The sequence below is a fragment of the Pygocentrus nattereri genome, chromosome 17 (assembly GCF_015220715.1).
Source record: "Pygocentrus nattereri isolate fPygNat1 chromosome 17, fPygNat1.pri, whole genome shotgun sequence".
NCBI lineage: Eukaryota > Metazoa > Chordata > Actinopteri > Characiformes > Serrasalmidae > Pygocentrus > Pygocentrus nattereri.
The window spans coordinates 4,773,361-4,797,176 of record NC_051227.1 but is presented as its reverse complement, the minus strand read 5'-3'; the positions used below and the strand labels follow the sequence as shown (position 1 = coordinate 4,797,176).

At 40.7% G+C, this 23,816-nt stretch overlaps 1 protein-coding gene across 1 annotated transcript in view; it reads left to right on the top strand.

Annotated features, from left to right (window-relative positions):
• The first annotated feature begins 1,589 nt into the window (after nucleotides 1–1,589).
• Nucleotides 1,590–23,816, top strand: part of LOC119265777 (T-lymphocyte activation antigen CD80-like) — a 26,162-nt gene continuing 3,935 nt past the window's right edge. Inside the window, exons 1-4 of the mRNA XM_037546758.1 lie at nucleotides 1,590–1,652; nucleotides 4,018–4,061; nucleotides 9,541–9,870; nucleotides 10,593–10,812. Of these exons, the coding sequence (XP_037402655.1) occupies nucleotides 1,645–1,652; nucleotides 4,018–4,061; nucleotides 9,541–9,870; nucleotides 10,593–10,812 (602 nt within the window). The 5' untranslated portion in view covers nucleotides 1,590–1,644. The remainder of the gene's footprint in view (nucleotides 1,653–4,017; nucleotides 4,062–9,540; nucleotides 9,871–10,592; nucleotides 10,813–23,816) is intronic.

The following is a 23,816-nucleotide window of genomic DNA, read 5'->3' as shown; positions in this document are numbered from 1 at the left end:
TCTGAAGGCCTACATTAGTCATGCACATATAAGAAGGTCAGAGTCTAAGCTAATATAACATGTTTATATCACAATGTCTACATTTAGAGCCAGTTATTGTGAGTATATAGTGAGTTTATTTAATTATATGATTATTTTATCATGGGTTTATTGTGAGGTCTTGGTGAGTTTGTTGTGAGTTTATGGTGAGTTTGTGAGTTCATGATGACTTTATGGTGAGTTTATGGTGAGTATATAGTGAGTTTATTGTGAGGTTATGGTGAGTGTACTGTGAGTTTATTTTGTGTATAAGGTGAGTTCATTTACATATATGCTGAGTTTGTGAGGTTGTGGTGAGTGTATTGTAAGTTTATTTGACTATATGGTGAGTTGATTTACATATACGGTGAGTTTATTGTGAGGTTATGGTGAGTTTATGGTGAGTTTATTTACATATATGTTGAGTTTGTGAGGTTGTGGTGAGTCTATTGTGAGTCAGTGGTAAGTTTAATGTGATTTTATGGTCAGTTTATTGTGTGTTTATGGTTAGTTTATTGTAAGTATATGCTGAGTTCATTTTAATATATAGAGTTTATGGTGAGTTTATTTTGAGTATATGGTGAGTTCATTTACATATATGTTGAGCTTATTGTGAGATTATGGTGAGTTTATCTATCTATCTAGTGAGTTTATTGGAAGTTAATGGTGAGTTTACTGTGATTTTATTGTGTGTGTATATATTGAATTCATTTATTCATTTATTGTGTGTTTATGGTCAGTTTATTGTGAGTCAATGGTGAGTCTATAGGGAGTCAATGGTAAGTTTAATGTGATCTTATGGTCAGTTTATTGTGTGTTTATTGTCAGTTTATTGTGAGTCAATGGTGAGTCTATAGGGAGTCAATGGTAAGTTTAATGTGATCTTATGGTCAGTTTATTGTGTGTTTATTGTCAGTTTATTGTGAGTCAACAGTGAGTCTATAGGGAGTCAATGGTAAGTTTAATGTGATCTTATGGTCAGTTTATTGTGTGTTTATGGTTAGTTTATTGTGAGCGTTTGAAGACTTTATTGTGAGTTTATGTTGAGTGTATTGTAAGTATATGCTGAGTTCATTTTAATATATAGAGTTTATGGTGACTTTATGATGATGCTTAAAATTCAGAGTCGCCTGATACGCAATTGAGTATACAGATTTGTCACTGAATATTACTAAGTGGTTTATAAGAAATAGAGGTTTTATTACATTTAGTTCATAATCAATAGAAAGTGTTACTGTATCTAGCTGAGCACTTATTATAGCGAAGCTTTCTTTTATAGAAAAGTTGTTGAGAGGTAGTTGACACTCGTCTTCCGCCTGTATGACATAAATTGACACAACACAGCAGTAGAAACTGATGGAATAGCTCTGTGACATTGATATTTAATGTGTCCTCAATTTACTGCCAAAAATAGACCATAAACACCATTACTGTGTGTCTGTTTGTGTGTAGCCGTGAGTGAGTTGACACAGTGAGTGTGCGAGCTGCATGTGGGGGGATTCCCTATGAGGTGGGGCTGATTTCCCGTTTCGCTTCAGTTCAGATGGAGCTGAGCCGCTGCCTGTGAGTAAGACACACTGAGGACTCACTGCACACACCTCTCACACTCAGCACACTGAGAAAGACATGATCAGGTAGGAGCTCGCGCGCCCCTCGCTGGGTCAGTGTGTGGGTGTGTGTTTTTCTTCCTGTAAACAACCACAGTCGTGAGAAAGACGATGGAGCGTAAAAATGAATGTTTCTAGGCCGAGGTGACTCAGTCAAGTTCAGCACTTCCTTTCAAAAATCATTTGAAATACTGCTGTCATTTAATTCGCTTGTCATTTTATTTCATTTTTCAATCATCTTTGTCTTCCTCGTTTTGTTCCGTTTCCGTTCCCATGTCCAGTAACAATCATTTTAAAAAGGGCATTTTTGACCCACTTATTAATAAAAACACTGCTGGCTTTCATTGTATTTACTGCTCCCACTTTATATTAAGTGTCCCTAATAACTGTAGTTATATGTGAGCAACTTACGCAACAGCGGAACTACTAATGTTTTAGTCATAGCTGTTATAGATGTTATAGATGGATTACAGCAGTACATCTTATGTAATTACACATGTGTAGCAACTTCAGTAGTTATATAGGTACAGTGCAATTAGAGAGTGGTAATTATAGAATGGCAATTATGTGATCTGATTAGTTACCTTGTTAAAACAGTTATTCTACAGTAATTATGTAAGCCAAATGTAATACATAAAAAAAGATATGCTTGTGTAATTACAAGAGGCAAAATCTAAATGTGTAATTACACAGGCTGTACTGCTTAATCCATCTGTAACACTGATTAAATCATCAGTAGTTTAGTGTTAAATAGGCTATTGATGTGTAACTACACACTTATTAAAGACACTTAATATAAAGTGGGACCTATTTACTCATCATTTCACCTCATTTAACTTCCATCATTTTAGTTGCATAGTTCTGTTTCTATTTTTGCTTTTGCTTTGTTGTTTGGTTTTTATTACTTAATTTTGAGCTGCTTTGTATATGAAAGTTGACCTAAAACTAAATTTATTATTGCTATTAGTAGTAGTAGTAGTACAAAACACAGCAGTGAGTTCTCTATAGACACCTCAAAACAAATATACAAAAATAATTATATACAACACTACGAGGCATCTATCTATCTATCTATCTATCTATCTATCTATCTATCTATCTATCTATCTATCTATCTATCTATCTATCTATCTATCTATCTATCTATCTGTCTGTCTGTCTGTCTATCTATCTAGTGAGTTTATTGTGAGTTTATGGATAGTTTATTGTATGTTTATTGTATGCTTAATGTTAGTTTATGGTTATTTCATTGTGAGTATATTGTTATTTTATTGTGAGTTTATTGTTATTTTATTGTGAGTTTATTGTTAGTTTATTGTTAGCATTTGGTTAGTTTGAGTATATGGTTAGTTTATTGTGAGTATATGGTTAGTTTATTGTAAATATTTGGCTATTTAATTGTAAGTTTATGGTTAGTTTATTGTGAGTATATGGTTAGTTTATTGTAAATATATGGCTATTTAATTGTAAGTTTATGATTAGTTTGTGAGTATATGGTTAGTTTATTGTAAATATTTGGCTATTTCACCAAGTTTATGGTTAGTTTATTGTGAGTTTATGGTAAGTTTATTGTAACTATATGGTTAGTTCATTGCATGTTTATGGTTATTTTATTGTGTGTTTATGGTGAATTTATTGTAAGCTTTTGAAGACTTTATTGTGAGTTTGTGAGTTTATTGTGAGTAGTTAGTAGAATTTATTTGTATTGTTTTGTTTCTATTTTTGGTTTTGCTTTGTTGTTTTGTTTTTATTACTTAATCTTCATCTGCTTTGTGTATGAAAGTTGACCTATATCTAAATTTATTATTATTATTATTTGTAGTAGTAGAAAACACAGCGGTGAGTTCTCTATAGACACCTCAAAACAAATCTACAAAAATAATTATATACAACGATATGAGGCCTTAGTTCGCATCAGAGATGCTCTGAAAAACAATGTCAGCATAATCAATAATAGATTATATCAAGTGAGATGATTCTTTTTCTGATTTGAAATGTTAAACAGTTCCCTGGGTGATAACGTGAACTCAAAACATCCAGATATTTATTTTATAATAAAATAACAACAGGGATTATTATTAATTCAGGGACCTCAACAAATCAAATTAATATGCAGATGAAAGGGATCTAACGACATGTAGCAAACATGAAATGATCTCTGCCTCTGAATTAAAAACTGCTTTGGAAATCATTTACATGTGCTTCAGAAACTGATTTCAGGTCTTGAATAATCCAAATATTTGCAAGATCATGAATTTAAGTGTAACTGCGACTGTATGTTTGATGTAAAGTAAGAGCTCATTGTTAATGTTTGGTCATGTGAAGTTTAAATATATAAGCTGAAATCTACTTCAAACTCAAACTGTTGTCTGTGTGTTTTCATGAACGCCAGGTTACTCTTGCTGCTCGTCTTAGCGCTGTGGCCAACCACCTGTGGTAAGAGTGACCAATCATGGTTTCAAAATAACATTTTTCACTTTTTGATATAATTTGAAAATGCCTATGTTCCTTTATGTTGTGTGCAAATTTCATGATGAATGGACCAAAACAAATGGCCCAAAATGACCCAGTAGAATGTCTGATTCCACAGAATACATTAAAAGTAAAGAAGGTTTCTTGCTTGTCCTGTAAAGTTATTATTTTGGAGATGGTTTAGTTCCTAAAATCATCTGTGTGTATATTATAATATATATGGGTCATTCCACTAGAATGGTTCAAATTGGACTTTGACATTTTCAAATTTTTTGCTTAAATGTATCATTGATATGTAAACCTCACAGTCAAACATGTAACGGGGTTGAGTGTGACGGGGTTGTGATTTTTGCACAAAATGGCCGCTGCTCTACATACTGTATACCAGAGAGAGAGCACATGGCATGCATGAGATTCAGAATTAGCATATAGTTTTGAAATAAAAAAAACATTTTTTATAAGTAATAGTTTTCTATCTTTTTTTCATGTGACGGTGTTGAGTCACTGAGTTTGGCGACCACAATATCACAAGATAAATGACCAAAATTAAATAAAAGAAGGAAGCCACTTGCCTGTCTTTGCTGTCCTGTTGTCCAAAAGACTTGTGATGTCACTTCTTGATGTATATGGATCATATGGATCATACCATTGTTTTTGTGGGGGAGATTCATTTGTGTTACGGGGTTGAGGGGTTACTTAGGTACAGAAATAAATAATATGATTTTAATAAATAATTATCAATTAATTTTGAAAAATAATATCACAAACAACACAGACAGTTGTTTAGGTTGACATCAAAATATATGGACTTTTTTATAGTTGTATTTGGTATATTCTAAGTATACTTTCGTTGAAGGCCATGAGGGACATGACAAAATAGGTGGTGTCAGCAAAAATAAATAAATAAACAAAGTTCTCATAAAAAGATCAAATAAAAAAAAAATACACTGTATTAAAGGAGATATTTCAATGTATGTGTAAAGCTGTTAAAATATAGATTTTTGTGACCCAGTAGATAAAATACACCTAAAGAGGAGATGAGGACTCAAAATGTGCCATTTCCATGGAATGACCCATATACACACATATACACACACACACACACACACACACACACACACACACACTGCTCAAAAAAATAAAGGGAACACTCAAATAACACATCCTAGATCTGAGTGAATGAAATATTCTCATTGAATACTTTGTTCTGTACAAAGTTGAATGTGCTGACAACAAAATCACACAAAAATCATCAATGGAAATCAAATTTATTAACCAATGGAGGCCTGGATTTGGAGTCCCACACAAAATTAAAGTGGAAAAACACACGACAGGCTGATCCAACTTTGATGTGACGTCCTTATAACAAGTCAAAATGAGGCTCAGTGTTGTGTGTGGCCTCCACGTGCCTGTATGACCTCCCTACAATGCCTGGGCAGCTCCTGATGAGGTGGCGGATGGTCTCCTGAGGGATCTCCTCCCAGACCTGGACTAAAGCATCCGCCAACTCCTGGACAGTCAGTGGTGGACCGTGGTGTTGGTGGATGGAGCGAGACATGATCTCCCAGATGTGCTCAATTGGATTCAGGTCTGGGGAACGGGCGGGCCAGTCCATAGCTTCAATGCCTTCATCTTGCAGGAACTGCTGACACACTCCAGCCACATGAGGTCTAGCATTGTCCTGCATTAGGAGGAACCCAGGACCAACCGCACCAGCATATGGTCTCACAAGAGGTCTGAGGATCTCATCTCGGTACCTAATGGCAGTCAGGCTACCTCTGGCGAGCACATGGAGGGCTGTGCAGCCCTCCAAAGAAATGCCATCCCACACCATTACTGACCCACTGCCAAACCGGTCATGCTGAAGGATGTTGCAGGCAGCAGATCGCTCTCCACCGCGTCTCCAGACTCTGTCACATCTGTCACATGTGCTCAGTGTGAACCTGCTTTCATCTGTGAAGAGCACAGGGCACCAGTGGCGAATTTGCCAATCCTGGTGTTCTCTGGCAAATGCCAAGCGTCCTGCATGGTGTTGGGCTGTGAGCACACCCCCATCTGTGGACGTCGGGTCCTCATACCATCCTGAAGGAGTCGGTTTCTAACCATTTGTGCAGACACATGCACATTTGTGGCCTGCTGGAGGTCATTTTGCAGGGCTCTGGCAGTGCTCCTCCTGTTCCTACTTGCACAAAGGCGGAGGTAGCGGTCCTGCTGCTGGGTGTTGCCCTCCTACGGCCATCCTCCACGTCTCCTGGTGTACTGGCCTGTCTCCTGGTAGCGCCTCCAGCCTCTGGACACTACGCTGACAGACACAGCAAACCTTCTTGCCACAGCTCGCATTGATGTGCCATCCTGGATGAGCTGCACTACCTGAGCCACTTTTGTGGGTTGTAGAGTCCGTCTCATGCTACCACGAGTGTGAAAGCACCACCAACATTCAAAAGTGACCAAAACATCAGCCAAAAAGCAGAAAGGTACTGAGAAGTGGTCTGTGGTCCCCACCTGCAGAACCACTCCTTTATTGAGTGTGTCTTGCTAATTGCCAATAATTTCCACCTGTTGTCTGTTCCATTTGCACAACAGCTGTGAAATTGATTGTCAGTGTTGCTTCCTAAGTGGACAGTTTGATTTCACAGAAGTTCGATTTACTTGGAGTTATATTGTGTTGTTTAAGTGTTGCCTTTATTTTTTTGAGCAGTGTATATACACACACACACACACACCCACACACACACACACACACACACTTTCACCAAGGAAACATTCCTCAGAGATTTTACTTATTTATTTGAGTTACTGTTACCTTTCTATTGTAACACCTGGGAGCGAGGAGGCAGAACTTTTTCGTCCACACAACTGACCGCTCACTGGATATTTTCTCTTTTTCGGACCGTTCTCTGTAAACCCTAGAGATGGTTGTGTGTGAAAATCCCAGTAGATCAGCAGTTTCTGAAATACTCAGACCAGCCCGTCTGGCACCAACAACCACGCCACGTTCAAAGTCACTGAAATCCCCTTTCTTCCCCGTTCTAATGCTCAGTCTGCACCTCAGCAAGTTGTCTTGACCACCTCTACATGCCTAAATGCATTGAGTTGCGGCCGTGTGATTGGCTGATTAGCTATTTGTGTTAAGCAATTGAACAGGTGTATCTAATAAAGTGGCTGGTCAGTATATATATATATATATATATATATATATATATATATATATATATATATATATATATATATATGTATATATATGTATATATATATTTGTCAGAACATCATCAGTACCCCAGCACTACTACTGTTTTAAGAATGTGTGTATAACTGTATACATCTGTGTAAACATGTTTACTATAGCTCTGGTCAGACTATAACTATAAATACATGTGTTTACTGTTTATATTATCACAGTGTAAACATGTGTTTGCTATTTAGATCACAAATGTATGAACATGTATAATTGGCTACTGGATTCAGTCGAGTGAATGTTGGTTATTTTTCATTACTTCATTCTTTCATCATTCATTATACGCTATTTTGGTGTTTTCCGCCCCTCACAGCTAGACGTCGGGCAAAATTCCATCTGTTTGATAAAAAACCACTGTAGGTTTCCTGTTTACAGATTCAGCCTCCACCACTGATTCACACCTGCCCTCACTGTGGACAGGTTAACCCTCAAAGCCTGTTTCCTGGAGACCAGAAGATCCTTTACAACAGCTCACAAACACACCACACACTATTTATCAGCTTCAGAACTCACACAACATCCTCAAAACAAGGCAGTTCTGCAGCACGTTTGAGAAATATGTAATTCCTCATGCACTGGCTATATGGACACTATCATACTTTTACTAACTAAAACCATAAAACAGTTTTTTGGTATTATGTACGGATTTCATAACGTCTTAATGTGCGCATCTATTTCACAGTAAAGGGTCATTTTTGTCCAGTTTTCTATGTTGTGGGCCCTTTCAATGTGTTTAACCTGATCTCTGCACCCACTGCAGCTAATTCAAAATTTCCTTGGCCTTAGAAAAGATCATGAAACCCACTGACTCATATGTCACATAATGTGAAGTCAATGACATGACTTACTTTAAGATACCTGACTATATAAAGCGAATCTTGAGATCTGTAAATGAGCTGGTTTGATTGGCTGCCTGTTATTGCTTCCTATGGAAAGCAACCTGGTGGAGCAGCTCAGCTGCAACAGTCCTGACTGGATCATTTTCTTTCGAAATTTTTAGGGTGTTTCTAGGCATTAATATGATGCTTCTGCTGTCACCTCACAACAAAAATGGGCCTGGATTCGATTCCCCGGCCGGGTGCCCAGGGTCCTCCCGGTGTGGCGTTTCCTCCAGGTTCACCTGTTTCCTCCCACAGTCCAAAGACATGCAGTCAGGCCGATTTGACAAAATTGCCCCGTGTGTGTGTGAGAGAGTGAATTAGGGGTGCAACAATTACTCAACTTGGTTGACTAAAATTGACGACCAAATTAGTTGGCGACTAATTTAGTAGTCAATTAGTGGTAGCGGCATTACGTGTCTTCCTTGTGCTCACTAGAAATGTTTTGACATTATTGCTGACTGGAGAGTTAACAACAGCGCGATGGCAGCATCAAGAACAAAAACCTAAAAAGTACGATCAGTTGTGCCTTTGCATGGGAGACCTTAGCATGGGAGCACATCCTCCACGCTGGAGCATCTGAAGAGGAAACTTGTCTCACTGGGTGAAGAAGCTTCAGCGTGGTAAGATGCACTGCATCCCAAATCGCACACTAATAGTGCATATACTATTAGAAGTGCACTCTTTAGTGTAATATGCGAAGTGCTGCAATGTGCAGTTTGGAACACTGATAGTTGTGCTAGAGAGCTAGTTAGCTAACATTAATACTAAAAGCTGTCCTACTTCATGTTGTGAGCCGAGCTTTAACATCTATTCAAAATGCATTTTCTCTGGAATCATTAGTGGCGTTTGAACAGAGAAGCAAGTAACAGCAACCCTGTTCAGGTTCCAGATAACTACAGCTTTAAACACTGCAACAGAGTCTTAGCGCCAAGGCCACCAGTGCATTGTTTACCTGTTCATAGTTCGCCACATTCCCCTCCGCAAGAGAGCAAGACTCTCACAGCAGCACGGAGAGATGCTGACTTTCCTTCGTTTCAGTAATGACCCGTAATTGGGGAACTGAAGAAAGACAGCAGAGCACAGCATAAAAGTATTTTGGTACTGTAATGATTCATAATCCGAATAATCAGTCATTTGATCAGATGAGTCGTTTGTTGCAGCCCTAGTGTGAATGGATACTTCTGTCTGTCTGCCCTACGATAGATTGTGACCTGCCCAGAGTACATCCTGCCTTCCAGCCAAAGACTGCTGTCATAGATCCCAACCCCCCACCCCTGTGACCCAGAAGGATAAGTGGCTTAGAAGATGTGTGTGTGTTTTTATCCAGAAGGCGCTGCAGTGCAGGAGGTGAGAGGCAAAGTGGGAGGGGCTGTGCAGCTGACCTGCAGGTATGACCACTTGCTCCCAGTCAAAGGTGTTTACTTTCAGAAGAAGAATCTCTCCGGATTGTATGAGCTCCTAGTTAACGGCTTTTACACCAATTCGGTGAAAGATTACCTACACGATGAGTACAAACACAGAACCAGAGTCAACAGGACAGAGCGCAGCCTGGACTTCTGGAACCTAAAGGCATCTGATGAGGGACACTACAAGTGTTTCTTGATGCCCCAAGACACCCTCAAAGACTATGACACCATATTTCATCTCACAATTACAGGTACGACTGTCATCTATACATAGTTACACATACTGAGCTTGTTCTTCTACGTTTATTAATTTTTTTAATGTGTTTTTGTGTGAACGAGTGCAACTCAAACTCTTCTGCCCTAGTATTATACCTGTTAGTGCACCATTTCAGTACTTTTGGGACTCAATAGGCCCTTATAAACGTACACTTAAGTATTCCACAAGCTACATATACACACATGGGCCTGGCTGCATGTCTTTGGACTGTGGGAGGAAACCGAAGCACCCAGAGGAAACACAGAGATGGAGAGTACCCTGGTTATCCAGCTGGAGAAATAGCTGCTTTTCTCGCATCTCTGGCAGGAAACTTTCCCTCAAAAGTAACACAGTTTCTTGTAAGAGTCTCAATGTTAGACTTTTTACGAGGCTGAAGTCACTTCTCATTCACCAGCTTCTTGCTCGAATTGAACGAGGCTTAAATTTTCCCAGTTCTGTCTTAAATGGCAGCTCAGGCACCATTTAAGGTGGAACGGGAAAATTAAAAGGGCCCATATTCATTTTCCTCATACTATGTATTATTTTACAACCCCTCAGATCCACTTACATTTATGAACCAGAAACAATTTACTTTTCACCAAGAATGAGCTGTCAAACAAATCCAGTACATTCTGTTGCAGTCTTACATATCCACTTGTAAAAACTGTCATTTTCTCATCTGTCAGTCCCTCATGCCATTTCCCTTTCCACAAGCAGCTGACTACAGCATTCCCACAGTAACCGTGCAGGAGTGTAGTGACCATGGTGAAGGTGCGCTGAGCTGTGAGCTGTGCTGCTCGTCGTTTGGGGGATACCCGCTGGCCAACCTGAGCTGGACAGTTTTGGAGGATAGTAATGATGTCCTCCTGCAGGAAGTGGGCAGTGTGAGCACAGCTGACAAACACTCCGGTGTCTGGAACGTCTCCCAAATTGTCAGGTTCAATTGTACACAGCCTACTACCGTCAGCTGCTCTGTAGGGGGTGCCGTCTCCCCTCTGCTCAGCATATGTGAGAGGTTTTGGGCAAAATACACTGAAAAGGCATTTTGTATAAAAGTAGCAGATACTGAATCCTGAATACACTGAATGTGTTAAGTAACATTCCATTATGGTACATTCACCTCAATAAAGCCAATGGGAAAAATCTGTTGTGTAATTCTTTTAATACATTTCATGATAAAGTCAACTGTTTTTTGATCACATGATCCAATATGAAGCATGTTTCATCAATTATCAAGGTGTGTGTGAGGGTTCGAGTATTTTACCTTCCAGGCAATGCCAAGTGGGCTTTTTTTATAGGCTCAGTTTAATCTGTCGTATGCATTTAGCTGATCATCATAAGCATATTTGACACAAGTCTGGGCGGCACGGTGGCGCTGTGAGCAGCACTGTCGCCTCACAGCGAGGAGGTCCTTTGTTCAATTCATCAGCCGTGCCATCAGGGTCCTCTCTGTGTGGAGTTTGCATGTTCTCCCCGTGTCTGTGTGGCTTTCCTCCCGGTTCTCCAGTTTCCTCCCGCAGTCCAAAGACATGCAGTCAGGCCAATTGGACATGCTAAATTGCCCCTGGGTGTGAGGGACTCGCATCCTGTCCAGGGTGTATCCTGGCTTCCGCCTGATGACCGCTGGGATAGGCTCCAGCACCCCCCTAGTTACGAAACTATCGCCTTTTGCAGTATACTTTTAAGTATCTTTTAGGAGGTAAGAGTAGTAAAAAAACCTAGTTTACATGTTTGTTTTGTACTGCAACTATACTAAGAGTTAACTTCACTGAACCTTTACTAGTTATACACAATTATCCCCCATTTTATGAAATACAAGTAGACTCACTAAACTACTAGCTTAATAGGTTGTGCGCTGCAAGGTTTCTTTAAATGAACTTAATTCACTACTTATTTTTGCACTTAGTATTTTTCAAGTATTAGGAAGATACTCAAGTACACTTGCATTTAACTTGTGAACACCAGACTACACATTCTTTAGACATAATCAAGATTAAACATTGTTTATAATGCAATCAATCATATTGTATTTGATGCCAAAAGTTAAGTTAACATTCCAGCTCCTAAACAATAGCTTGCAGGGATGTTTGATGTTAGAATTTGTGCCATGTAACCTCAAATTAGTCCCTAGCTGCCCAAAATACAGGTTGTGCAATAGATCAAGTCAAATGTACTAGACAATCAACTATTCCAGCCCAACCCATATAATTTTATTAAGTAAACAAGTTCAAGTACATTTCCCCCCAGGTATACTTTGCACTAATCAGTGTCCTAGTAGTATTTGTTAGTGTAGTATTTCAGTACTTTTTAGGAGGGCCAATTGAGTCTGAAAGTACACTGAAGTATACCACAAGTTACATATACACTTATTGGCCTGACTGTCTGGACTGTGGGAGAAAACCAGAGCACCCACAGAGACAGCCCTGGTTATCAGGCTGGAGAAACGTAGCAAGAAAAGCAGCATCTCTGGCAGAAAACTCTCAAAAGTAGAACAGTTTCCTGTAAAAGGCCAAAGTTGGATTTTTAACAAGGCTGACTTTGCTTCTCATTTACCACTGTCTTGTTGGAACTGAACAAAGCTGAAACCAGTTTCTTGTTCAAGTTTACCCATTCTGCCTTAAATGATGCTCCAGTTACATTCTGGCACCTCAGGCATCATTGAAGGTGGAATAGGAAAAATTAAATAAGCCGACTTTGAATTTAGTGTTTGACAGTTTCTCGTTGGAGATTAGAAGCATCATGAAACCAGCTGGAGTTAGTCTCAATTCTTAAATCTCTCCCTTTCATTAGCTACTAGCTAGGTGAGCCTTTTGTTGCTATGGTGACCAGCAATCTGCACGGATTAATTAATGAATTAGCAGTTCTACATTAACTCCAGCATTTAAGAGCATTTGTTACAACAAATCAGCAGAACTTTATTTTACTGTAAAGGATCATTCATTTTTACCTAAAAAGCTGATTCTGCTATGGAGTCACAACAGGGCAGTGAAAGAGCCTCATGCATCCCCAGAGCCACATGTTGCCAACCCCAGAGCTGGGGTCTGCGCTAAAGTTGAACTAAATTCAATTAAAGTTCAATTAAAGATGAATTAAAAGTTGAACAGGCTTGGTTGGTCATGTTCAGCATCCAATTTGGCCTGTTGACCAAGGAAAATTAGCTTTGTAGAGAATCAGCAGCCACCAAAGCACATACAGAGGCACTGGAGGCATCTGAGGTGAATGATAGCAAGGTGACTTCCAGAAAGGTAAATGCATTGCCAGGTGCATTTGTGTCTATGCAAGTCACAAATTATGGGAAACAAAAACTGCAAGCTATTCCCCATTTTGATACAATAATCTACAGCCTCATCCTGATAAAACCAATCTCATAACTAAGAGCATGTTCTTCAGATGCCACAGTCTACAACAGAAAGCACAAAAGTTGATTTAAGTTGCAATGCATCAACTCTTGAAACAAAAGGAGTCAACTTTCCCCACTAAAAGATCCATGCATTGTGACAAAGGTAAAGAGGATTAAGTCTCACAACACCTCAGATTCACAGCCAGCTACATCACACAAGTCCAGGGAACCAACCACAGTCACTTCCAAGATAGACATCACTACACACCTGTGAAGTTAGAGGTGTAGGCATGTTGGAAGGATCCATTTGCAGGTTGAATAAGTTTAAAAGTTGAAGAATAGGTGGGGGTCAGACACTAGATACTCAAGAACATTACAATCAAAGGTATCCAAGGAAACAGACCAATGAGACAAAAATCCAGCACAAAAGTTCAACTAAAGCTGAAGACAAGCATATAACAGCACCTTACAAGGAGAGATGTTGTGAGAGGGGTATTTGTAGGAGAGGTAATTAGTGAAAGGGGATACAAGTGAGGGGAATGAGTGAGACACAGCCTCAGAATTTAGGGGATGGTGACCTCTGGTGTTGAAAGTTGGGAGTGCTACTTTTTTTTACCGTGTCAAACTCCATTAAAAAGTTGCAAAGCTTTTAAAAAAGGATGAGGTCAGCTTTTTTATAGATTACAATGACCTGTCCACTGGAAAAAGTAGGTCTCAAGCCATAAAAGTGTGGGCACCCCTGGCCCAGCGGATAAATTCTATAGCGGAAAACATTCCACATGCACTGCAAGAGAATTTTCAAGGCTGAGAATAATGGACACCTCTCTCTGCTTTCCTTCTTTGCTGCATTCATGCAATGATGCACACACCAGGAATGACCTTAGCTTTGATTTTGCCAGCAACCGCAATGCTATTATGAAACATAAACCATAGAACCAGTGCTGCAGTTTAAACTTCCCAATCTGGTGACTCCACCAGACTCTCAAAGCAGCTAAGAAATACACAACAAAGCTCACCCACTGAAGAAGGGTAGAGCTTTCAGGGGCATGCCATGGGAAGAAAGAAAGGTCATCATCTTCTCATCTGGCTAGAGACTGTAAAACAACAATACAACGTAGAGAGAGTTTTTTAGTGTCCGAGGCCAGCCTTACCCACATTCTTTAAAAACCTATTCTGGGCTGACTCATGTCTGTAAGAAGAGCTGAGGACTTCTGGATCAAGACAAACAATGAAGAGACCAAAGGAATATTGCACAAAGCAGGATTTCTCAGTTTAGTCAGATAACTTAAGCCCAAAGTCCAATAGGAATGTCCCTCAACTCTTTGCCCTACCATCACCGATAGAGTGCAATCAAATACCCAACAACAGATCTGAGATGCCCATACCAAATGTGGGACTCTGTTACACCATCTAAAGTCTGTAATAAAACACATTCCTGACAATAAAACAAAGCAGAAATCCTCCCAGGGAAAGATATCCGAGTGCATAAGGTTAGACAGCAGATAAATGATGATGCGCCCAGGATTTGTGCTGGGGATTTGCAACTGGCACAGTGGTGCAGAGCACAACATTGTACTTATTGTCCTCTTCCTGGTTTCCAGCTCCATGGGACCAAATTAAGATTAGGAGACCCTTATTAGTCCCACAGTGGGGAAATTTCACCTCCACACTTTAGCCCATCCGTGCAGTGAAACACCGCATACGCATTAGTGAACACACACACGAGTGAGCAGTGGTCACACTTGCCTGGAGTGGGGGCAGCCTTATCTGCAGCACCCAGGGAGCATTTGGGGGTTAGGTGCCTCAATCAAGGACACTTCAGTCACATACATCAGTTCAGGGGATCGAACCAGCGACCTTCCGGTCACAAGGCTGGTTCCCTAACCTCTGGCCCACGACTCCCCCAAATACATAAGGGCAAGAAACTTGGCCACAGATGGGAAAGGGGTAGGTTATTCTCAACTATTTGAATCTCTGCTTAAAGTTTAACTAAGTTTAAAGTTTAAGGGGGGGGGTGGCAGAGCATTTAGTCCTGAATGCTGAGAAGGCAATCTGTAATTTATCCCCCTGGATCCAAGAATTCGCCAGAGCATCAGATTCTCTGTTTCTGTATAAATGGCCCAAGTGGGTAAAAGTGGCCCAAATCTGATTTTCTCACCAAATCCGATTTTGTTGTTTGCCTGTTCACATTATCTTTTAAATGTGATCCGTATGTGACATCAGTCTGAACAGATCAGCTCCTAAACTGAGTTGCATGCACAAAAGAACAGAGCTTCATGTGGCTCGTCCAGAGGTAAACTATCATGACGGCCAGCGAATGCCTGTTGCTGCTGGAGCTTCAGTTTCATCTTCACCAGCATCACAGAAGTGATTATGAAGTTCCAGTGGTTGACAGCTGGAATAATCACCCACAGTGTGTTTGAGCTCACCAAAAGGTCCCGGTACTCAGCCACGACCACTTCTTTGGTTCATGTCCTTGGACACTTTAAACTGTTCTCTGACGCTGCGGCCTTGGCCTCTTCAAACACGGAGCGGCTGCGATGAGTCACCTCTTTTTTTGGTACAGAAACATCGAACTAAATTTTTATCAGCCTCAGCAGCTTGAAATTATCATGAATGTCGAGTTGGACTGACGTAAAAGTCATGAATTCCGATCTGGCTGCTCAGACTGAGTCGCATCGCCGCAGATCGGATACGGATCAGATTTCAGTACCGCATATGAAAGCGTCTCAAATCGGAATTGAAAATGTCAGATTCAGTGCGTTTCTTGCTTTTCACACAGACACACATCTGTGTCACATATGAGGAAAAAGGATTTGGGCCACTTTTACCTGCTGTGTAAATGTAGCCTTTGTGATGATCCAGCACAGAAATCCAGCTCAAACACTTCCGGAATCTGTAGAGTCACCCTTTCCATTCCATCTTATTACGAGATTGTACGTCACTCACCTCGGGTTATGAAGAGGGGCTGATTACCCTGTTATATATGTATGACTTCAGTCAGATTGCAGTGATTATTGAGTGTGTTTACATGTACTCAATTTCTGCAGTTATCTGATTATTCAAATGGTCTTGTAAGCACCATAAACCGATCTAGAAATCTGATCACGGAATCTGATTTAGCTCAGTAATCAGATTTCTCAGTGCATGGAAAGTGAAGTCAGTCGGCGCATGAGTGAAAACAGGCCGCGGTACCAGAAATAAGCGGGCAGCGTCGCCGTGAGACATTAGCACTACATGCTTGACGAAATGAAGGATTTAAATATTCTTTATCTTCTAGATGATGTATATTCAAATTTTCTGACTTGGTGTTTGAAAAAAAAGTCACTGACTGGGGTTTGAGTTTTGTGTTACGTTTACATCACGTCTTATTCTGTGAGATTACTGGCTGGCTGTAAAGCCGAAATCTGATTACTGTCTGATTCATGTAGACCCGGAGTTTCCCCACTGTCTCGTTACCCAAAAGCCTGCAAACATGTTTACTGACAAAATCTTTTACCGCACATAGGCTAACAAGATGGAGCCCCGCCACCTCCCTCCACCACAAAAAAGTCCTGCTTTGTGCCCCAAGGAGCCTAGAGCCACTCCTGTCAACAGTAGAGGAGTGTAAGCCTAATAATCCCCACGATTGCACTTTCAACCAGTCAAACAGTTGATCTGATTGACAGGACAAATACGTTGAATTGTTTATTACACTTAGCTGAAAATTCCTGACCTGCACTAACCAGCGTGATACATGCTATAATTACAGTTTGTTTTCTAGTTTGTGAGTTAATCAAATATAAAGAAGCTGTGCTTTAACATTTGCGAAAAAAGGTTAGCTTATGAACAACTGCAGAAGTCATGCTTACTTGGCGGAAAAAATCTTGGCATACATTTCATGGGTACCAAAACTTTTGCATACAACTGCCCACGGTTTGAGTGCTGATACGCAGCGAGGACCCAAGCTGGCATTTAGGACAGTAAGGCTCCTCTTCGCGCCTGATCTGCTGTGTTTACTCTCTCAGCCACTAGATGGCAGTGTTTCTCTGTCAGTCTATTTTAAATTGTAGGATTCACATGAGAGGCAGATATGTGTGTGTGTGTGTGTGTGGGTGTGTGGGGGGGGGGGGGGGGGAGTAGTTAGAGTCTGTGGTGTTTGTATTAGTTTCTCTTCTGATTGTTGTGTTGCGTGTGTGTGATGGCAGTGTTAGGGTAATAGTCAGCTGTGTGGGCGTGTGTGGGTGTGTGTGTGGGAGTGTGGAGAATCTCCCGAGGGTCATCACTTCATGCTGACACACACACACACACACACATGTGACTGGGCCCAAACACGTCTTACCGACAGCCTGTCAGAGAGGAACAGAGTGAGCGCTGTGGCATTTCACTGTATTTCTCAGGAATGAGTGTTTATGGGAAGTAAAACTCATTCATGCATTATAAGATTAAGCATTAAAACATTGACCAACACTTTCCATCTGCGCAAACATGCACACCAAACAACAACACACACCCCCACACCCCTCAAACGGACACCCGGAGTCTCCAGGGCTGTGAGCGACGCCCATCGACATTTATTTAATTCACAGTCTGAACAGGCTTTAAAGCGGAACTTCAACAATTTATCAGAAAGTCTGCATAATTAAAGTATTACGATGTAAACAGAGCGGTTCAGAGCGGTTTGGTGAGAAATGCTCTGTTCTAGATAAACTTACAGAGTAAGAACTGTTCACAGTGGTGGTGATAGGAACCAGACGTCCACCTCCCTCACAGAAAGTTCCTACAGTAAATGGTTATGAATTCACTGCCTGATGACTGAGACGCTGTTTTATGATAGTTTGGAGAAGATTTAGGCCTTAAACTCTGTTCATGGTGGAGGGATACGTGACATGCAGGGCGCTGTGAGGCAAAATAGTCCCCAAAGAAAACTGATTATTTCAGATTTTCCACTATTTTCCATCATCAACATTCCATATAAACTCAGAAGACTTGTGTAGCTTCACTGGTGGGTTTGGATGGTATATAAAATGTCTATATTTCTGTTGTCGTCATGGGGACGCCTTGTTCCTATCATTACCACTGTAAAGACACCGAAACCAAACCAAACCTCTCTAAATCACTCTCTACTCTCAGCTGTGTGAGTGTCATTGAGTCTCTCTCTCCCTTCATTCCAGCTCCACTTTTTTCAGGAGGTTCACTTTCAGTTCCTCAAAGAATCTGAAAACACACCTCCAAAGTTCAGTCTTAGAAGCTGGTTGATGATCGTCTGAAGTGATCAAACCCATTCAGTGGAGTTGAGGTCTGGAGGTCTGGGGTGGTCAGTCCATCGTTCAGCTTCTTTGTTCGGTTTCCTCACTGAGGGCTTAAAATGACACATTTTAACTCTGCAAACTAATAAAAATAATGAATGTCTATAATCAACTGCTCCACGCTTTGTGGTATAGCTCACTATTTAACAAACATAAACTAAGGCAAATTTAAAATAGACCCAAGCTTGAGCAATAGTGAGTCATATGTACTGTCATTACTAGGTAAACAACAAAATAGTCATAACAGCACATTATGACTGGAAATGACAAAATAGTGTTTTCCAGAAAAACTGATCAAAAGCAAGACTGTAACAACGTTACAGCTTCCAACTTCCATTAAAATAAAACTTTCGCTTGAGCTCAGAAAAGGAGATCAGTGACAATGGCTTCCATCAATTGGCCGCTTTATTAGAAACACCCACCTTGTGCTTTCGCTAACTGGCCACTTTATTAGAAACACCCACCTTCTGCTTTCGCTAACTGGCCACTTTATTAGAAACCCCTATTTGTACTTCCACTAACTGGCCACTTTATTAGAGACACTTGCATTGTGTTTTCACTGTCTGGCACTTTATCATAAAGACCTACTTTGTGCTTCCACTTTACTGGAAACTCCTTATCCTTGCACTAACTGGCCACTTTATTAGAGAGCTGTATAATGTTAACATTTACTTGTTGTCTGTACTGTAGCAGAAGTGGTCGCTGGTCATCTCTTCCGGGAAATACCTTGAGTTTTTTACAATGCTAGCAGTAAAGAGCAGTTTTTCCCAGTGTTAGCTGTTTAGCTGCTGCCTGTCCGTCCCTTATTGCCAGCCAGAGGACCTGATGGTCAATCACATGAAGCCGACACAGCACCACAGCATGGGCAAATGTCTTTTGGGAACAGCAGCCGCTGTGTCCTATAAACACCTCCAGCCATCCAGTATCATTCAGGACGGACAGAGTTCTTGGATTCAGGCTCCAGCAAGGAAACTCACTCTGCTCTAGAAACATCTAGAAACATTGGCACTGTCCAGTCACTGGTACAGATAGATCTTATTACTTACACTTTCTGCACTTCCTCTCAGAGTCACAGTATGAGTTCCTGAAAAGCTGCACATAAACTTTTCTTCAAGTTCAATTTTGGTTCCAGAGGTTTGGAATCAGGATTGTTGTTGCTGAAGGGTGTTTAAGTGTATAACAGCTCTGAATTAAAGCCTCTGAGGTCTATGAATTCACCTGTGTGTCAAATTATCTGTCTCTATCTGTTGGTGTATCTTTGTGATTATCCAGCACAGAAATCCGTGTCAAACATTTCCTGAATCTGTATAGTCGCCTTTCCGTTCCACCTTATCCCGAGATAAGTTATGAGCCTATGAAGAGGGGCTGAGATACATATCATCTGCCTCTCACTGTGTGGAACTGGTGGATTTGTGTGTCCAGTCTTGAGTCTCACTAGCTGGCCAAGATGTAAGTCTGAGTCAAGCCTCATGTCTCTGAGGTGAGAGTCGGAGTCAAGTCTTGAATCTCTGAGGTGAGAGTCCAAGTCGAGTCTCTGAGGTTCAAGTCGAGTGTGAGGTTCAAGTCTGGAGTTACGAGTGTATGAAGAGGGGCTTCATCTGCCTCTCACTGTGTAGAACTGGTGGATTCGTGTGTCCGCCTATATTCTGTGTGAAACGATGGACACTCAGGAAATCACTAAGGACTGATCATCATGCCGGAAAACCCATCATTCTTCGCTCAGTCCACTTTGGAGACCCGTGTGAAACGGCGTCAGAGAGTTTACAGCTGCTGAAGCTGCTGCAGTGCTTTTGGAAAGTAGTGTTAAAGATAAGAGCATTTTGATATGAAACATATGAGGATCATTTTATATGAAGAGAGAACATATTAGAAAAACCTTGTTCTTCCATTCAGTGTGACTGTGAGTTACTCTGTACCAATGCAAATTTAGTCTTAAACTACATTTAAAATGTCCTGAAAATGGCAGTAGATGACCTACATGCTCACAGGTCAAAGGAAAGAACAGGTGCAGTGACCAATAGCCTGTAATTCCTTAGTTTTTAGACCAATTGGCCCATTGACCTCTGGAGTTTTTCATTATTCATGCACACATAAGGAAGTCCAAGTCTAAGCTAATCCAACATCCTTATATCACAATGCCTACCATTAATGATGCTTTCACACCTACCTTGTTTGGTCTGGGCCCTCAGACTTTGCAGTTAGTCCAAATTAAAATAGCAGGTTGGACTTTTTAGGTTGGTTCAGACTTTCAGGCCAATTACAGGAAGTGGAGGCCGGATATCATCACCTGTTAAGTAACAGAAAAAGTAAAAGAACAGACTCCTGCTGCCCCAGTTATTCATTCAACCTAATGAGAAACAGTAGAACAGACTCGGTTTATATCACAATACCTACATTTAGAGTCAGTTATTCATTCAGCCTAATGAGGAACTGTAGAACAGACTCAGTTTATATCACAATACCTACATTTAGAGTCAGTTATTCATTCAGCCTAATGAGAAACTGTAGAACAGACTCAGTTTATATCACAATACCTACATTTAGAGTCAGTTATTCATCCAGCCTAATGAGAAACTGTAGAACAGACTCGGTTTATATCACAATACCTACATTTAGAGTCGGTTATTCATTCAGCCTAATGAGAAACTATAGAACAGACTCGGTTTATATCACAATACCTACATTTAGAGTCGGTTATTCATCCAGCCTAATGAGAAACTGTAGAACAGACTCGGTTTATATCACAATACCTACATTTAGAGTCGGTTATTCATTCAGCCTAATGAGAAACTGTAGAACAGCCTCAGTTTATATCACAATACCTACATTTAGAGTCGGTTATTCATTCAGCCTAATGAGAAACTGTAGAACAGACTCGGTTTATATCACAATACCTACATTTAGAGTCGGTTATTCATTCTGCCTAATGAGAAACAGTAGAACAGACTCGGTTTATATCACAATACCTACATTTAGAGCCGGTTATTCATTCAGCCTAATGAGAAACTGTAGAACAGACTCGGTTTATATCACAATACCTACATTTAGAGTCGGTTATTCATTCAGCCTAATGAGAAACAGTAGAACAGACTCGGTTTATATCACAATCCCTACATTTAGAGTCGGTTATTCATTCAGCCTAATGAGAAACTGTAGAACAGACTCGGTTTATATCACAATACCTACATTTAGAGTCAGTTAGAATTGAGAACCATTTGTCTCTGTGTTTGCACACTGTGAAATTCGACCTCTGCATTTAACCCATCCATGCAGTGAAACACCTACATACATACACACTAGTGAACACGCACTAGGGAGCAGTGAGCACACTTTCCCGGAGCAGTGGGCAGCCCTATCCACAGCACCTGGGGAGCAATTGGGGGTTAGGTGCCTTCCGCAGGGGCACTTCAGTCATGGACTGTCAGCCAAGGGGATTGAACCAGCAACCTTCCGGTCACAGGGCTGATTCCCTAACCTCCAGCGCACAGCTGCCCCAGTTATTCATTCAACCTAATGAGAAACAGTAGAACAGACTCGGTTTATATCACAATACCTACATTTAGAGTCAGTTATTCATTCAACCTAATGAGAAACAGTAGAACAGACTCGGTTTATATCACAATACCTACATTTAGAGTCGGCTATTCATTCAGCCTAAAGAGAAACTGTAGAACAGACTTGGTTTATATCACAATACCTACATTTAGAGTCGGTTATTTATTCTGCTCCCCGGTATTACAACCCCAATTCCAATGAAGTTGGGACGTTGTGTAAAACAAATAAAAACAGAATACGATGATTTGCAAATCCTTTTCAACCTGTATTCAACTGAATACACTACAAAGACAAGATATTTAATGTTCAAACGGATAAACTTTGTTTTTTGCAAATATTCACTCATTTTGAATTTGATGCCTGCAACACGTTCCAAAGAAGTTGGGACAGGGGCGTGTTTACCACTGTGTTACATCACCTTTCCTTTTAACAACACTCACTAAGCGTTTGGGAACTGAGGACACTAATTGTTGAAGCTTTGTAGGTGGAATTCTTTCCCATTCTTGCTTGATGTACAACTTCAGCTGCTCAACAGTCCGGGGTCTCTGTTGTCGTATTTTGCGCTTCATAATGTGCCACACATTTTCAATGGGAGACGGGTCTGGACTGCAGGCAGGTCAGTCTAGTACCTGCACTCTTTTACTACGAAGCCACGCTGTTGTAACACGTGCAGAATGTGGCTTGGCATTGTCTTGCTGAAATAAGCAGGGACGTCCCTGAAAAAGACGTTACTTGGATGGCAGCAGATGTTGCTCCATAACCTGCATGTACCTTTCAGCATTAATGGTGCCTTCACAGATGTGCAAGTTACCCATGCCATGGGCACTAACACACCCCCATACTAGCAGAGATACTGGCTTTTGAACTTTGCGCTGATAACAATCCGGACAGTCCTTTTCCTCTTTGGCCCGGAGGACACGACATCCATGATTTCCAAAAACAGTGTGAACTGTGGACTCGTCAGACCACAGGACACTTTCCCACTTTGCGTCAGTCCATGTCAGATGAGCTCGGGCCCAGAGAAGCCGGCGGTGTTTCTGGGTGGTGTTGATATGTGGCTTTCACTTTGCATGGCAGAGTTTTAACTTGCACTTGTAGATGGAGCGACGAACTGTGTTCACTGACAGTGGTTTTCTGAAGTGTTCCTGAGCCCATGTGGGAATATCCGTTACAGAATGATGTCGGGTTTTAATGCAGTGCCGCCTGAGGGATCGAAGGTCACGGGCATTCAGTGTTGGTTTTCTGCATTGCTGCTTACTTGCAGAGATTTCTCCAGATTCTCTGAATCTTTTGATGATATTATGGACTGTAGATGATGAAATCCCTAAATTTCTTGCAATTGCACATTGAAACTGTTGGACTACTTGCTCACGCAGTTGTTCATAAAGTGCTGGACCCCGCCCCGTCCTTGCTTGTGAACGACTGAGCCTTTCAGTGATGCTCCCTTTATACCCAATCATGACACTCACCTGTTTCCAATTAACCTGCTCACCTGTGGAATGTTCCAAACAGGTGTTTTTTGAGCATTCCTCAACTTTCCCAGTCTTTTGTTGCCCCTGTCCCAACTTCTTTGGAACGTGTTGCAGGCATCAAATTCAAAATGAGTGACTATTTGCAAAAAACAATAAAGTGTATCCATTTGAACATTAAATATCTTGTCTTTGTAGAGTATTAAGTTGAATATAGGTTGAAAAGGATTTGCAAATCATTGTATTCTGGTTTTATTTATGTTTTAAATAGCGTCCCAACTTCATTGGA